This window comes from Dufourea novaeangliae, unplaced genomic scaffold, assembly GCF_001272555.1.
Source record: "Dufourea novaeangliae isolate 0120121106 unplaced genomic scaffold, ASM127255v1 scaffold8, whole genome shotgun sequence".
Classification (NCBI taxonomy): Eukaryota; Metazoa; Arthropoda; class Insecta; order Hymenoptera; family Halictidae; genus Dufourea; species Dufourea novaeangliae.
The window spans coordinates 11247203-11265303 of record NW_015373923.1 but is presented as its reverse complement, the minus strand read 5'-3'; the positions used below and the strand labels follow the sequence as shown (position 1 = coordinate 11265303).

The window sequence follows — 18101 nt, the reverse complement described above, 5'->3', positions numbered from 1 at the left end:
ATAGTTAATATTCTGACAATTAAACTGCAGTTCTCATTCATTTATAATGCTTCCGATCGCCAAAAATTCAGTATAGTAAAAAAATGAAAAAAGGCAAGTTTCTGTTTCCTCTAAATTAACACATAAGATTCTATATTTGCATAAAAATTCAATCTACTAAATAAACTTGATAACTTTAGCTGTGACTCCTGTTTTCTCTTAATTAACACAGACAATTTCACATTTGCATAAACATTAGCAGTCTGATAATACCATTAGTGGTTACGTGTGCATCAGAGACGATACCACAGGCACGAAGGTGCTAAGAATATTATGAATTGATCTTTTTAACATTTTCAATACAATCGTGTAGTTCCGTGAATAATAAGGATAGCGTCAAGTCTACGGATTTCCTAACCCCCCCCCCCCCCCCCCACACACACACAGGCTGACAAATCACCTGCGTGAGAATCCGAAACACAAGCAATGCCCACTCGCGAGCATACGGGTCGTGCTCGTCGAATTTGGGTACATCTGTACGTGGGTCGTTAGCTACGTGTACACGAGTCAAGAACAAGATGCCATATATGCGTCCAGTTAGCGAGCATGGTACGTGGGCCAAAGGAGAACGCGATACAACACCGCCTTAACCAGCTTCGAGCATTTCAAGATTACGGGACCGGCAAGGACTCTTACGATCGCGGACGACTGTGAACGCAGTGGTTAGGTAATCGAAACGAATATCCCTGCCTCCATTCCCTGTCATGTGATTTTCCGCAATTTTACGCGATTCCCCGACGGTTTCTATCGAGCAGTCATTTTGCAACGGTTGAAATGGAACAGTTTTGGAGCTTGCTGCCAATGGAAAAGTTTTTATGGGATATATTTCTATAGATTTTAAGGCGAAATGCATAATTATTTATTCAGGAGCTATTTTTTATAATCATTTTGAAATCAGGAGTGTATTCGTTTATAACTTTCCGATTTGATAATTGTATATTTCAATTAAAACTTGTAGAAACATATTCTGTATAAATGTTTCATTGAAAGCGAGATGAAAAATGGAACTTTTTGTATCACTGTCCTTTGAACACAAGGTTTATTCACCCTCTCTGAGAATAGTATTAATTATGGATAGGTAGTTTGACTTATTCTTTCATGCTTCAAAAGTACCACAAAATTTTATGCAAATTTTACACACTATACAGTCCTATTAGTTAAGAAGGTAGTATTAGGACCCCTGTCGAATACGAAATTAATGTAGTCAGTCCTTATGAAATTGAAGGTTTAGGGGAAAAACGGAATGTCCTGATTTGGTGATTGTACGGTGTATAACCCATTTTGTTGGTGGCAACTGGGACTCCAAAACTGTCGAATCACAAAGAGTTACGGAGTAAAAATGTCCACATACGATAACAATAAATATTTGGTGTACTGGTTAAAATCAGTGGTGGACTAAAGTATTAAAACTGATTTGTTCGATAAAGTTATTTTGTGACATTTCTTCTTTCTTCCCCTGTCTGAAATATTATTTAGGCGCTATAAAAGCTCCGTGGACAACATTTATGCTAATATACATGACTAGAAGTAAAATGTGTAACTTTTATGAACTATCACATTTTCTTCATGCAGACTAGGTGTTCTAATACTTATGAATGGCAGTGTAGTTCGCAAAGCGTAATACTTGATTTCATTAGTTTTTTGTCTCAATTCCTCAAAAATTTGAGAACAGCATAAAAAAACAGTAACTAATCTCTGAGTTTCTACTTCTTCATCATTATTTTAAATATATAGTTGAATTGAGGTATGCAGTAGGCCAAACTTCTTTTTTCTATTCGAGTTATGTCTCACAACGACCAGGTAAATGTTACATCTATTTATGATTCTGTTGCGCTGTAGGATTTTATTACCTGTAGATAGCTTTGATTTTTTGTCAACAAATCACTGCAGGTTACTGTAAAATTTAAGCTAGTTGTAACATTTTGTTTGAAAAACATACCTGCAACAACTCAAGGCGAGAGGAGGCCTGTGGTGCTGCCATGGTTGATTAAATGCCGATCGTTCTGCGACCACTCGACGGGTGATGCTCCGTATTTCTGAAACAGATCGAAAAAACGAATAATGAATTTCCGTCCTATTATAGTGAAACGTGAATTGTAAATAAGTAGTATTTTACGGAATGCCTAGACCAGCTTTAGATACGATCGAACGGTTTATAAATGTTTCGCTGGGCTGAAATGTTTTAGTCGTGACTTTTTTTAATACAGACTGTCAGTCATGTTCCCGGAGATACCGGTGCCTGAACGTTGATTATTACTTTGGTTACAGTCTGGTGCGTTTGGGTGCATGCAAATCCGGACGGAGAACACTCACGCAATCAAACGTACATTTGGTTGAACCTTATCGCAAAAGACTGATATTTTAAAACATAATTAGTTCATCATAAAATTCTTTTGTTTATGGGTCTTTGTTAAATTTGTCTTTTTATCGAGATAGTATTCCATTTCTTTCTATGAAATTGTTTATCATCAGTACTTCATGGTATGTATGTACATATAACGAGAAAAATTAGAATTGAGTCATTTCTTTCTCTGAATTATAGATAATTCTATCAACGTATTGTAATAATATTTAAATCTACATTATGATACAAATTATTTGTGTACATGATTTATACGCATTTTATACTGTAGCTGCAATATTTCATAGTATCATCTTTAATCAGTGTTTTACGAATTTTCTATAGTCTCGTCAGAATTTTTGTCTTCGATTTGAAAAGCATAAAAGCAAAACTAGATCAAAGAAGTAATTTAATAACATACATATTTATTTCAATGTATTTAAAGATTGCATGACCATAAGATTCTTTATGTTAATGTCGTATTTTGAATATCTTGTATTCGTCTCTGGTTGTGTTTCAAGCCATTCCAACTCGGTCTAGCAATTATTTATTCCTCATATAAGAAAATATTTATGTAGATTCTATGAAACAATGGTGCACAGGAAAGCACAAGTTTAGATAAAAGTTACATAGACGACTTTCCCACCATATAATAAATAATTCAGTTTGGGTCAGAATCGATCCCAGATCAAATTGCCTCGGTTGGTCCAACGTTAACATAACAGGAAGTCTTATTGAAAAATCTATTACTACATTTACAGTAACGTAATATCGAATAAAAAGTCGACAAAGTCCGTTCAAAATTCTGTTCACAGGATTTGAACAGAAATTTAATCCATGCATTTAATTATTATCCATTAAATGATCCACTATTCTTTTAATAAAATAACTGGAATAATCCGTTGTTCTTTTAGTAATACAATCTTAAAGGAGGTAATTCTGCATGCAAAAATAAGTCGAAAATCTAAAATAAAATCTTTAGAAAATCAACTGGACACGCGTGCAAGTGAATAGGACCTGACTAACGTGTCTGTTCATTACATTCCGTTTCTACTTATTGTCAACATAAATACATACATTAGATGTTATTAATTAAGTAACTGTAATTAAATACCACCCTTTAATATTTATTGAAGTACTTATAAATAATTTAAAAAAATTGCCATAATAATTTTATTATATTATGTTTGAAGTTTTTTCTTAGCATGAAAATGACATCCCCAAAAAAAGGTATCTCCATGGCGCAGGTGTTTTTTCAGCTCGGTTGCATCTGAAACAAGAAATACAAGCAGATTCTCAATTAGTATGAGTGCTGCTATTGCAGGAAGCACAGTCATGTTTATATCTTCAATTTATCATACTTTTTACATAAAATCGCCGAAAAAGGTGCTTTTCTTTAATTTCTGGTATTATTTTTTTATGATAAATTATGTATTGTAGTTCCTGCGATACCGACGTTCATACTAATTAAGAATCTCCTCGAATTTGTTATTTCAGGCGAGTCTGAGCAGAGAAATCACCTCCACCACGAAGATACCTTTTCTTTGAGATGTCACTTTCATCCTAAAAAAAAGCATAAAATGAAATATAATAAAATTATTTTTGTAATTTTTTCATATTACTTCTAAGTAGTTCAATAAATACCTAAAAGATGCATTTGATTACATATTTTATTTACCGAGGAAAATATCCCTAAAGGTAGCTTAACTTTTCAGCTACGAAAGTAGAATGACCCCTCGAATCTGGGCAAGGAGTAACGCATCGATAATTGGTAAATTTAATATTATAATTTTACGTACATCCATCCAATTCTCTGATTACATGTAGCCTAAGCAACGGAAACTGCAGTATTTACCGGATAATCCGACCACCACCGGGGTCAAGTACTCGAATGACCGTAGACGAAGAAAAGCACGAAAACGATCGGGGACGAGGAAACGTAATTGCGGCGAAGTTGAATGCGCCCACTCGCAGCCGATCCACCCACCGTTGAAAACATTCGATCTTTATCCGGGATAAACGCTCGAAAGAGAAACAACGAACAGTTCGATCTCCGCGAACTTTCCGCCCACGCGTGATCCTTTCTACCGCCACTGCATCGGTCAATTACAATATTCGGCGGCTGACACACACGCGCGCGCGCGCGCGACCACGATAAAAACACCGTTAAATTGTATAATTGGCGTATCGCCTACTCAAACAACTTTTTTCTACCGGCCGCTAAATAATTAATACTTTGCGAACCTGGGCGAAGGTGATATACGAAGCGAAAAATAATATTTTAAGTGGGAAGTTCTTTGGATTGCTCTGTTGTTTTGTTTTTTAGAGTCATAAGTTTTTCGACAGTTTATACTGAATGTGTATAAATGAATAGAACAATTTTTTACAGTGCTCGCTATAGCGAACAATCGAGTAAGGAAAATATTGTTCATTGGAGTACAGTGGAGATAATGAATGATTTTATTTAAGTCTTTGAAACATAGCGGTATGAAAAATGTCCCACTTTTTTAGTGCTTGAACGTGTATGGTGGGATGTTATTTATACTTTCTTTAAATCGTGAAATTACTAAAAATAAAAAAGAATTAAAATAACATGATGTCATATTTTATGAAAACAAAATTTCTGTGCAGCAAAGCATTTTTTTGTAAAATCCTGTACTGGAAACAGTTAAGGCAACTAATCAATTAATAAAAGAAGATGAGGGAAAGCATATAAGAACGTATGAATGATCTACAGAATTTTGAAAATGTAATAAAAATTATTGAAACATTATATCATATTTTTTTTTGTTTATGTAAAATAATAGATTTTCTAAGTATTCGTACATTAAAGTAATTCAATAAATTTAATATCACAGCAGTTCCAAATTTTCAAATGTGCGTCAAGAGAATCCGATTGAAACGACCTTGAGAAATAATTTTACACCGAATAAAATCCCTAAGATACTAACATTTATCAAAGAAACGAAGCTAATGGTCAAAGTAATGTAAATTACAATAGCTTCTTCGTTCTAGACTATCGCTAATAACCAATTCAAGCAATTAACGCGACATTAAATTCCGTTAAAAAAACACTAAAGTACCTTAAGTTAAGGTAATTTTGTTCCAAAGTCAGAAAATGATCAATTTATAATTTGGGACAAAGTTACCCTGAGTGAATCAAAGTTATCCGAACTTACGGTACACGTTTTAACTTAAAATAGAAAAGGTGATCCTTATTGTTAATTTTCATCCACTAAAAATATACTCAAACACACCCATCAATAAAGTCGATCATTTCACCTCTATCAACGTGACAGCTAATTTAAAACAGTTAATTTATTGGATCGATTTTAACCACGAGCGTTCGATTGAAACGGAAAATCGAACCAGTCGAATTCGGACGGACACGCTGTGTACTCGTTCTTGACGATGCTCCCTGCAGGAAATTATTAACACGGCATCGTTTGTCGCGGCAATAGTGTTTTTAGGCCATCGGCTATCCATGAGTCACGTCTCCTGACGCAATGATGTCCGTCTTTTATGGTTAAGAACCGTGCGCGACACGACTTCTTCACCACTCGTTTTCAATATTCTCCGAATGCTGGAAACTCGTTCGTGTCATCAGCGGTGGAATTAGAGCTCCTCGAGTCATTTAGGGAGATACCGCCGAGGCGTGTTCGAGCAATCGATTTCTAATGAACTGCGATTACTTCTGTACTCTTTCAATCACACACGTCAACAGCTACTTCCGAGTTTATTTAGGATCGTTCTGGCAAGGTTTACACGAAAACGAAAGTGAAATTGGCTCAATACCAAAAGCAAACTATAGTAATGTCTCGATGAGTGTGACGTACTCGGGTCCCCTTCAGAGATATATCATTCAACTCATAAATTTGTTTTTTATCTGAAACCGAGCTTCTACTTAGTTTCTGTTTACTCTATTTTGATTGGTTCCAGAGGGGGATTCCGCCAGTGGTGGGAATAACGCCGTTGCCCGTGTTGCATTCATCGAGGGATCATGGTACCTATTTGTTTAGTTACAGTAATGTTTCGATGAGTGCGACGTACTCGGGTCCAGTTTGGAGCATTCGTGGCAAGGCGGAGAGGTTTTCAGCCCCTCATAAATTTGTTTTTTTTTTAGTGATGGAAATAACGCTGTTGCTAGTGCCGCATTCATCGAGGAATCACGGTATTTAAAGCTACTAGGTGGTGTAACGGGTTACAAATAAAAATCTAATAATCCGCACATGTCGTTGCAACCTTAAAAAGTCTACTTTATTAAATTGTTAATTTATTTTAGCTTCCATTTATTCTTTTCTGCTGTGGGATGATTGAAGTAAGTCGCACAAACAACTTTATTTTACGCGAATTCAGTTTCAGACACAAATATGTCAAAATCAATGTTGAATGGAATTTTATTTCCTGCATTGAGGATCTTAATGTGTTAATAATAACATGTAAATAGTATTGTACTTTCTGAAAATTTAGGTTATGAAAGGCTAGAAATGCGTATAGAGTCGTTGTCAAATTAAAATACATAACTGCGATTTTGAATCAATCTCACCTCCTTTAGATTATTAGTTACGCATTGAAAGCAAAGTTAGGTGAATTCGTTATCTAGATGAAGAGTTCTGAATAACGAATGAATGATAAGAAACCAATTACCTAGTTTTCCTTAAACAAGCTTAGGAATTGCAATTCTGAAAATGAAATGATATTGCTTTCTGAATAAGTGATTGATAATTCTAACTTATTAAGAATTTTGTAATTCTGAACATTGAAGCTTTCAATAAATAATACTAGTTTATATGGAAAACATTTGTAAAGTTCAAAAAGAACTCACAAAGAGGATTAAGTATCAAATATTCTTCTTCAGTTTCCAAATTAAATTCATTACATTTAATCCTCTTATAATAATTACGTTGATTGCATTAAAATGCATGCATTGCATTCTTTTCTTTCTGAAAACAAGCTTAAAGCAAAGCCGCTTAATGTTCCATGAATGATGAATGCAAAAGTTTGTGTCTACTGAAAAGAGTGGATCTATACATTTTTTGTGATTGCATTATAAAACTGATATCATGTCGCAATATTATAAACAGACAGCAAGTATTTCTACGAATTCACATATTCGCATATCGTAGTTTACAAAAGCGTTTTGTATTCAATTAAGAATGGACGAACATCATTAATAAAAGTTTCTTATTTTATTGTGTTCTATAAATTCGAATTTGCCATAAATATATAGAATTATATTATAATACAAAGATATGTAGTAAGATACAATAAATCTGGATTAAGTTAAGAATCTGTAAAGAATTCGGAAAAAGAAAATAACTTCTAAACAAAAAAGTCTTTCTACTTAAACATTTATACTCATACTATATTCAATTATAAATATTTCCATCTATTTGATTAAAAGTGACATTCGTTCATAAATCTTCATATATGACAAACACAAATGGCATCAATCTTCAAAGTGCTACTAACGGATTTAAAAAATCAAATATATGTTTCAACATAATTGTAGAATCAGCTCTGAGTACATGAATAAGCACCGAACAAACGAGAATTTTTCTATTATGCCAAGTCCACATCTTCTTTTTCACTCGATACACGGATCATTAGTTACAAATCCAAAGAAATTTACTGTCCACTGCTTTCAAACTTAGTCGCCTAAACCAGAATGTCTGCTGACCCAGGTATTCAACGGTGCTCGTGTCTTCTTATTGCCGGGATTATTTATAGTTTCACTAAAACTTACTTCTCTAGCATTACCATACACTACTCCCATGAGTTTGGCCACCTCAGGTACACGACTTCATTTCTATAATTAAACATGGAATACGCGGCCATTTCCGATGGAATTCGGTGCTTCTTCAAGCCCGAGTCTCAGGTGTGCTCGGATCATTTGCAATTTATAGAAGTACTGGCCCAATTACAATTTATGAAATTACAGGGACAAACATAATCGTTGTAAGTAAATATATAATTTCATTATTAAAATGAGAGAATAAAACAAAAGGTATTTTTTCTGCAGTCATACAGGGTAAGTCACGTAACATGACGATTTCAAATTTACTCGTAAGTTACTTGCAATACGAAAAAATGGTTCAAACGGAAGCTGCATGGTACCAAGGGAGCATATGTTAGAATACTTTTTTCGTTCTAGGTTGTTAATACCTGCAGTTTTGAAGGTCACTTAGATTTTTTAAAATGGAACGCCCTCTATATTTCTTTCTGGAAATTTAACGAGCATTAAAAACTGAGTAAATAAGTCTTAAAGCATGGTAGGTCTAGAGTGAAATTAGTTGTGTATTTTTGAGATATTTATACCGAAAGTTTTATTACAAAAAATGTCGTCAAACTGTTGACCGTTATCGTTGATGTAGACGTCTAATAGTTTGACAAAAAACACACATTTTACAGTGTACATATCTATTTTTGTATATTTTCGGACGTGCACTAATGATAATTCCTGCATGCTTTCGGAATCGTCAATAGTTCAATAAAATCCAATAAAACGTCTTCTACAACAAAATTCTGATTGTAAATATCTCAATAAATGTCCAGTTTCGACCTATTATGTCTTAAGATTTATTTGTTCATATTTGAAAGCTTATTTAATTTCCGTAAAGAAGTATACGATGTACCGTTAAAAAAATCAGGTAGATTTTCAAAACTTTATGCATCGACAATGTGGAAAAAATAAACATTCTAACATATATCTCCCTTGTAAACTATGCACATTTCGTTTGAAACATTTTTTCGTACAGCAACTAATTTACGAGTAATTTGAAGTCGTCGAGTTACATTTTACCGACAAAAATTAGGAAACAAAATAATTGTTATGAAAATTGTATCTATTATTTGCGTTTGTGGATAATTAATGAAGGTCGATTTCACATCCCAGATCGCACATGACGCCTTGAAGACGCCAATTTTACGGCTATTTTAGGTATGAGGCGCCTTTAAGCCATCTCCAAGACGTCATGCCCTATCTGGGATGTTTTTTAAGCTTTTTTTCAGAGTAGACAGTATGTTTCTTCCATGTCATTCAACCAATTACACTCGCAAATGATAAAAGAAAATATATTACAAAATATCCGATTAACTGCATTATGTCTTAATTTATGTCGGTAAGTTTATGTGACTCACCCTATATGTGAAAAGAAAGTTTGAGGATGGAGTAAGTGCGAATTGTTCGCAGTTTCCAGCCTCGACTACCGAAACCATGCAATGTAAATATCGCGAACGCAGTGCCTGTCCTACGCGTGTGCAATTAACCACCCATTCGCATATGGCATGCACGTGTTTGCCCAAAGCGACCAGAAAACGATTCCGCCGACGCATAGTGAAGCTTAATCCTATTTTCTCACAGTTAATTAATACGTCGTTCTAATCGAGTTCTAATCTACTCTAATTAGTCTTATTCAACTCTATTAAAACCGATTCGTTGCATCCGTACATCGCAAAGTGTGAGCTCTACTGTTTTATTTGAAACAAAAAGTCCTTTTTATATTTCAGTAATTTACAAGAGTATTTGTCTTGAAAAACAGTTTTCTGTCTTTAAAACCTTTTATTGGAGAGGTTTAAATAAGCTGCTTGATAGGTTGCCATTTTTAGAACACGTGTACAATATACGGAAGATATATGTTTAGACATAATACATGCACAACCTTCTATTTAATTTCTGTTTTTCAAATCAATCTATAAAATTGTTAATTCGCATAGAGACTTATAAGTAGAGCGCGAATCTTTATGCAAAATGACATATGATGTAGGTGATTCGTCAAGACAGGAGTGAAAATAGAAAATTCTTTCTTGTCTCAGGAATTTTAGTGGGATAATACTACAAAATAAAAAAATTATTAAACTGGATCGAAGTTTTGTGTTTTACTGTATTTCACATGCTTCTGTTTGCTATAAATGTATACAATCAGCAGTTTATGTATTAATAAGTAATAAGAATAATAGAGTAAATGCTTCGTATTGGTACATAGTTTTGTCGAGGCAAAAGTTATTCAGAATGATGACCTTGACAACATGTTTCAAGGTCATTGAAATCGGTGAGGATGGACCTATTCCTTTTCCTTTTCCTATTCATTTAAGTTTGCTGGCGAGGGTACATTGTCTGAATACTTTGGCGTTGCGTTATTGGCATGTTTCACGAGAATAAATTACTACACCATGTCACTGTAGGTCTTACATTTAGATATTTATAACAGATAAATTCAGAACAGATATAGTGTCACAAATAATTTATCAAATCTCCGTGTGGATGAATATTAACAGCTTATATTAACACTAACTTATGATTTATATAGCTGTACTAATACTTTTGTTGCCTACTAAGGTCAATGTTCCGATTTCTAATCATGTCCCGATTTCTGCTCAGTACGTATATTTATTATTTAATGAAAAAAGTTACACAATAAATTAGTTATACAATCATTATTTAAATTAGTTCAGAATTTCCATACAAAATGCTACAGCCAGCTGTTCAATAGATGGCAGCATTTTAATAGAAATAAATTTAATAAGTGTGTCCGTTGTAAAGAAACGTACGCTTTTACTAAAAAAAATTTACAGAATCTTTAATATTGTTCGCCAAAGTTTAGTTTTGGCACTTCCATTTTCGCTGAGCAGACATAGGGACACGCTTGTGAGCAGAAATGCGAGCATTTTCATAATCACTGAGCAGAAATAGGGACATTTTATACTTCACATTAAATTAACTATTATTAAGTTAAAATGTTTATAAAAATACTTTTATTTAAATGTAATTATAAAGGGAGATTTAAATTTTATATCTATTAAGTTTTTTCGTCGATTGTTGCATAAATAAATAATAAAAATCAATTTCTACGTAGCAGAATTCTTACATGATTAGAAATAGGGACATTGACCTTATAGGGTTATTCTTTCGAAAGCAGTTGATTTTCAAAATTCTATCAACTTTCAGATTCAACTGACGTTGTGTTTGTCTGTTAACGCATTAAAAAAGAAAAAAGTTCCCACGAATTCCAAGCACAAGAGGGTGCCATCGCGGCGATGATTTAACGGTCGGTCCTCGCGTGCGTAACGGTGCAATTAGGTAGCCCTCCCCCCCCGATTCGAGATCGCTCTCGGTCATTCGAACCCGGTCTCTCGGCCTTCCTATCTCATCTCGACTCGCATAAACCAGACCCGCAGCAGACGCGATTCTCTTCGGTCCTCCGCTCCGCGGTCCTCATCGCGAGGAGTCCGTGCAACCATGGACCCGGTCCCGCCGTTTCTTTTCATCCGAGCGTTTCCTACCGTTCTCATTCGTTTCTCTTTCCGTTCTCGACGGGAGATCGTCCGTAATTAACCGCGACGCGATGCTTGAAACGCGCGGCCGCTACTCGCTTTGTCCATTTCGGCGATTAAACGCGCCGTCTGCGGACGACCACGATATAATGTACGCTCACGTTCATCTGTATCTGGACACCTGTTCTGACTGAAGAAAATGTGCCGTTTTGTAGAGACCACAGGCTTTGCGTCACTTTTATCATTTTATAAAGAGATAGATCTCCTCTTTGTAATGGCATACAAAAAAATAAGGCATTCCATTTCAAAAAACGTTACCATTAGAGAAATCTCAGAAGATATGACCTTGAGATGACCTCCAATCTCATAGCTTAATTATCCCCCAACAGTAGACTAACTTTCTCCCGAATCATTTGTTTGTGCCCTGACAAATGAGAGAAAAATTAAGGGTGGCAGAGTTAGGTGGGACACCTTGTATAACTGGAAGCATTACTAAACCCTCTATAACACAATTTAATTCTTATTGTTTACAAATTTTTTTACCTGTACATACAAGGTGTAACAAAAATGTTGCAAGTCCCCGAAATGGAACATTCGTGAGGCGATTTGAAACAAGTTTTCCCTTAGCAAAAATGTTTTCCGAGGCTTTGTTAACGAGATATTAACGAAAAAAGACAATACGCGCTGCGATTGGTAGCCAATACTACCGCGGGAGCTCGGCCGGCAGACTCGCGCTCTGATTGGTCGGGGTTTCTCGTTAATATCTCAGTAACGAAGCCTCAAATTACATTATTGCTAAGGAAATACTTGTTCCAATTCACCCCCCGAGTGCCCCATTTCCGGGTCGGACAACATTTTTTTTACACCCTGTATAACCCTATATGTATAAACCTTAGCCTAATAGAAACCGAAAAAATACTGGTATTTATTTTGGTTTCCGGTGATATATGGGTTTCGGTATAACTTTGATGGCATAATACCGGCATCAAAATCATACCGGTTTAAGTCCCCGGTTTTCAGGCCCTCATAAATTTGTTTTTTAACCGAAGCCGAGCCTCTGCTTAGCTTCTGTTTACCCTGTTTTTCTTTATTCCAGGCGGGGAACCCCCCAGTGGTGGGAATAACGTCATTGCTCGTGACTCATTCATCGAAGCATCACTGTACGATAAAATCTTTGTACTAAACAAAAATATACAGATTATATCTAACCTCTTACTATTGGTCAAACTAATCCGCCAGTTGTAATCCACGTAATTGCGCGCGCATTCGATGCGCGAAGGTTAATATCTTCAACAATCTTGTAATGACTTTTCTGGCCTGTTTCACATTCGAATGGCGTTTTAATACTTATGGACGGGAGTGGATATCGCGTGTACAGGTATCCTCGAGAGGCACAGGCGTGCGAACGATGCACTCGAGTACATCCTCGTGGGCGCGTATCGGCTCGAGCGTATTTATCATGTGCGTTCGAGAGGATCGCGCCAACTCGAGCGCAGAACCGATCCGATTGGCGCCTTACGCTGCGAGTTGAGTTCGTTGCAATGATCCCAATAAGAGGAGCGCAAGAACGGTTCATCTCGACTGTTAATGACACTTCGTATGCTCGTCAGGTCTGGTTTTACTGTTTGCTCTATTTGTTTACACTTTTATGAATGAAAGGTATTAATAGTAGTCCCCCAGTATTTCAACAGTCAGTTATGGGTTGCGTCGTAATTTTTGCAGGACATTGTATTTGACGGGAAGAACACTTAAGGACTGCTGACAAACAATACAAACATATTAAAACAGGCATTGCATTAAAATGAATAGACGTTTTACACTTGAAACGTCTGAATCTAATTTGAAGGTATATTTCATAAATTTAATTTAAGATTCTGATGGGGAGTATGTTTTAAGAAAGATACTATTGAGGTATAATGAATACTGATTCAAAAATTTTTAAGAATTTATGTTTTAATTATAATGATAGTGTTTAATACCTAACCCATGTTTCGTTGGAAAACATAGATAAACACATTGTGATTAATAAAATTCGTTTAAAGTTTACTAGAATACCAATAAAAATTAATTCCGTACGTGTCCATGTAGTACATTGTCGTTCGTAAATTTGGAATAGTCTTCAGTCTTTAGATGATTTCTTTCACAGAATATTTGTAATTTGATTATAATATTCATTCAAAATCATACTTCAGGAATTTCTAATATGAACTTCAGGTATGTTTTACACATACATATGTAAATATCAGGTTGATGGGAATTATGTGGCTGATCACTGTAGATTTGAATTCTACATAGTTTCTACAGATGCCTTACAGTTCCAATCGCTACAATTTCTTTTAATTCTACAAATTTCAGGCTTCATCATCTTGTAAAAGCAACTGAAGCAGTTATACACACTGTAAATGAAAAGGAACGGAGAACAGTAACTTTAACATGGTTAGATAGCCATTTATTTCCCATCAAGCTAATGGAATTACAATTTTGAATCCATATAAATCACATTTTGAGCCCAATATCGGGATGATTTATAATTTTTGCATATCCGTATGAATTATTTTCAAATAAATTTTATACGTTCTAAAAACTTCGGGCTCATAATCTGATCCAAGATTTGATGCAAAATCAGTTATTTCGACCTTACGAGACGTTACGAGAAGAAATATTTTTTAAGGACTTACAATTACATCGTACAAAAGTTCTTTTTTAGATGTGAGGTCGATTAGCGACTTCAAGTACATTTTTCAAATGTTAAAAAATAATGAAAATTAAAAATCTTACTTTCTTGAAACCTTACTATACGTATCGTATTCTCAAATTAGAAGATTGATTTCTCCTCTGGATTGTTGCATATTATTTTTGTCAATTTATAATATTTTATCCTTAATTGGTAATTGGAAAAGCTGGAACAGAACGTTTCCCTAAAATTACAGGGTAATATTTGAAACCTATACGATTATTGGAAGCTGTATAACGAATTGTTATAATTATTTCTATTCAAGCTATCATTTTTTTTATAAAAAAAAAATGTACATTTATGTAACATGGGTACGTTTTGAAATATGCTGCATATGGAACAGTTCAATTAAAGGAAGAACCAATTCTTTCTTTTACTACAATAGGTATGTTAGTAACGATTTCTATTCAGTCTTTAAATGCTTCAGACTAATTGATGCCTGTTCAATTCACCATTTCACTGAACATGCAAAGGTTTCAAATGTTTCTTTGAAATTTTGGATTTCCAAATTTGGAGTCCTGTATTCCCTGTAACTATTAACTACATGCATATATGTATACATATAACCATGTACCTTTCTGTACATAAATATTAGAAAAAAAGAAATCTACACTATTTTAACATTTAACAAACAATATTCTTCAACTGATACAGAAATAGTCAAAGCTTCATCTTAATACCATTAAATAAACTGCTAATCTTATATTACAATTAAATATATAAATGTCTTGAGTATGTCTTTTAAAAAATTAAATATCTTTTCAAAATGTTCCTTACTACATTACCATTTCATTCACCCTATAAATTTAACGAAACCTGAACTTGCAGGAATTTTGTGATTAGTAAATAATGTTCGTAACACTTCATTGTCACATATGCAAGGTTAAGATTTTAAAGTACATTTTTAAACGTGTAATTTTTTCTGGATAGCTAACCTTTACTACAGCTACTTTTCATTAACAAAAATCACACCCGTTCTCCACTAAACAGACAACATGGTACACTCGTGTTTACAAACCGATCGTTGCACCGATGTACCGAGAATTATCGATCGGAACTGAACTAGCGATTTGTAATCGTACGACAAGCTTTAAATGGTACTCACCTGGTTCAGAAAAGGGGTCCCGACGAGAGGTGATTCGCAGGTGATCCCTTGCGGCTCGTCCTTACGTGAAGAGAACCGATGTAGCACTGACAGTTCCGCCATCCCTCTCTCCTCGCTTGCCCCGAAATCCCACTCTGCTTAGCCTTACAATTCCCTCTCTCTTTTCGTCCTTCTACCACCAATTCGTCGCAGATGGCCAGACAAAGATCGAGCGAGAATCCATGGGCTGTCTATCAAAACGATTAAGGGGTCATTCTACTTTCAAGGCCAAAAAATTTAGGTATTATACATTTAAGGATTCTTTCCTCGGTAAATACGATATGTAAACGAATGCATCTTTTTAACATTTATTGAACTACTTATAAATAATATAAAAAATTGCAAGAATAATTTTATTATACTTTATTTCAAGTTTGTTCTTAGCATGAAAGTAACATCTCAAAGAAAAGGTATCTCAATAGTGCAGGCGATTGTTCAGCTCAGACTCGTCTGAAACAAAAAATTCATGAAGATTCTTAATTAGTATAACTGCCGCTATCGCAGGAAGCACAGTCATGACTATATCTTCAGTTTATTGTACCCTTTTCATAAAAATTCACTGTTTTGTTTTTTTTAAAGATAAATTATTTACTGTACTTCCTGTGACAGCAAGACTCATACTAATTAAGAATTTTTTTGAATTTTTTGTTGAAGATGAGTTTGAGTTGAGAAATTACCTGCACCATGAAGATACCTTTCTTTTGAGATGTCACCTATCATGCTGAGAAAGAACTTAAAACAAAATATAATAGAATTATTTTACCTTTTCTTTACATTATTTATAAGTAGTTCCATAAATGCTATCACGATATATTTCATTACATATTGTGTTTGCTGAGAAAAAAATCCCTAACGATAGCTTAATTTTTCGACCGTAAAAGTAATAGGAGTACATATTATATCATTGTTGATTATATTCTTATGCATGAAAATTGATTAAAATTTTACTGTGTAGTTATAGTTAAAAATTTAAAATCGGGGTCACAGAAAAACCACATAAAGCTTTTGTTACGGCTTTGGTGAAGGTTATTTTTCAATAAAGAAATCGTTGACAAAAAGATTGCAATTAATGTTTTATAAAAAGTGAATCTAAAAATTTATTTCCAAGAATTTGATGATTAATAACATGAATTAAATTGTGGAATGAAAATAATCATACCATAACTTATAAAACTCTTTGAAGTTGAATAAAATACGAAGTGCCAGAAAAAAACACATTTTATATGCAATGATCTTATATGAAGACTTTTATTGGTTATTTTCGAGTGAAACCGTTTTTTCATTTCAAATGTTGTTACATCGAGTTCTGATTTCATCTTAATATGTTTGTTTTATTCAAATTCTTTACTTGATTAAGATGATCATACATATAGTTTGTCCACAGTAGATGGTGGATGTTTATGAAAATAAAGATATTTATTGTTTAATTTAAAAAAAATGTAAACAGAAAAAAGTTTGTTTATTCTTGATTGAAGGTTTTGTTAGATTCCTCGTAAAATAGAAATTTTACTGGACTTTACTAATATTTTAGGCGTTTATTTAACTACATATAATATAAATGCATAAAAGTTGCAGTTTAAATATCAGTGATACTTTTGAATGTGTAAGAGATTAATTATAGAATAATTAACTTTTTAATCTAAAAGACAACCTGTCTTGAGTGATATAACCGAGGTTAATGTGATTCTCCGTATTAAAACAAATCGAAATGTATTTTAAAATTAAACAGTGCTGTCAATAGTTCGCAGAGTGATCAAATATGATCGACTCAACGCAATTTAATATTCGCGACAACTATTTGCGCGCATAATAATTGCGAAACAATTTATTGCGTTGAAACGAAGTGTTTGCACCATATCTTTATTTTTCAAGTTATTGCTTTCCAACAGAAAAAGTTTCAGAAGAATAAGTATTTCTGTTATTTTTAAGTTGGTTTTGTTATATTAGTAAAGCATACTATAAATTTGTAAGTTTTTGTAGTACACATATACCCCTTTGATTGCACTACAAAATCTGTCATTTGACTTTTTTAGATTTTATTTAACTGCTTCCAAACTCTTGAAGAGTAGTGTACGAAATATGCAGAATGCACATATCTACCCATTGAGAAACATTAATACATATTTAAATTTATTAATCAATTTTTTTAATTTATATGCGAATCAAAATACTGAACATTGCTCAACAATCGCTCTAACAAATCGCATTTTCAAACGAGTACAACAAGTATAGTATAAGAAATTTAGGGTGATAATCTTGACAACATATTGAAAAATCATTGAAATTAGAGGTGGCTCCCTTATTGTAAATATTTACCATACATTCGTGTGAGAACACTCCTTTTCGTTCGATATTGCTTTTTAATTAGGTTGCCCGGAAATAAATTTTTGTAAAATCTACTGTACAAAATATCGTCAATTGTCATATGCATTAGCCACGCTTCGTCTTAGGTCACCATCTATTCAAGAAATGAATCGTTTCTGTTGCGCAAAAGAAATTTAGAGCACATTTCGTAATGTCATTGAAGAATTTACCGACTTTAAAACTCGAAAATTCTATTGTGACAGAAT

At 34.0% G+C, this 18101-nt stretch overlaps 1 protein-coding gene across 1 annotated transcript in view; it reads right to left on the bottom strand.

The window, feature by feature from the left end:
- LOC107194628 overlaps window positions 1-15563 on the bottom strand; it is a 68408-nt gene extending 52845 nt beyond the window's left edge. The window contains exons 1-2 of the mRNA XM_015584275.1: window positions 15493-15563; window positions 1979-2075 (exon numbers count right to left, since the gene is read on the bottom strand). Coding sequence (XP_015439761.1) covers window positions 1979-2020 — 42 coding nt within the window. The 5' untranslated portion in view covers window positions 2021-2075; window positions 15493-15563. The remainder of the gene's footprint in view (window positions 1-1978; window positions 2076-15492) is intronic.
- Window positions 15564-18101: the final 2538 nt, after the last annotated feature.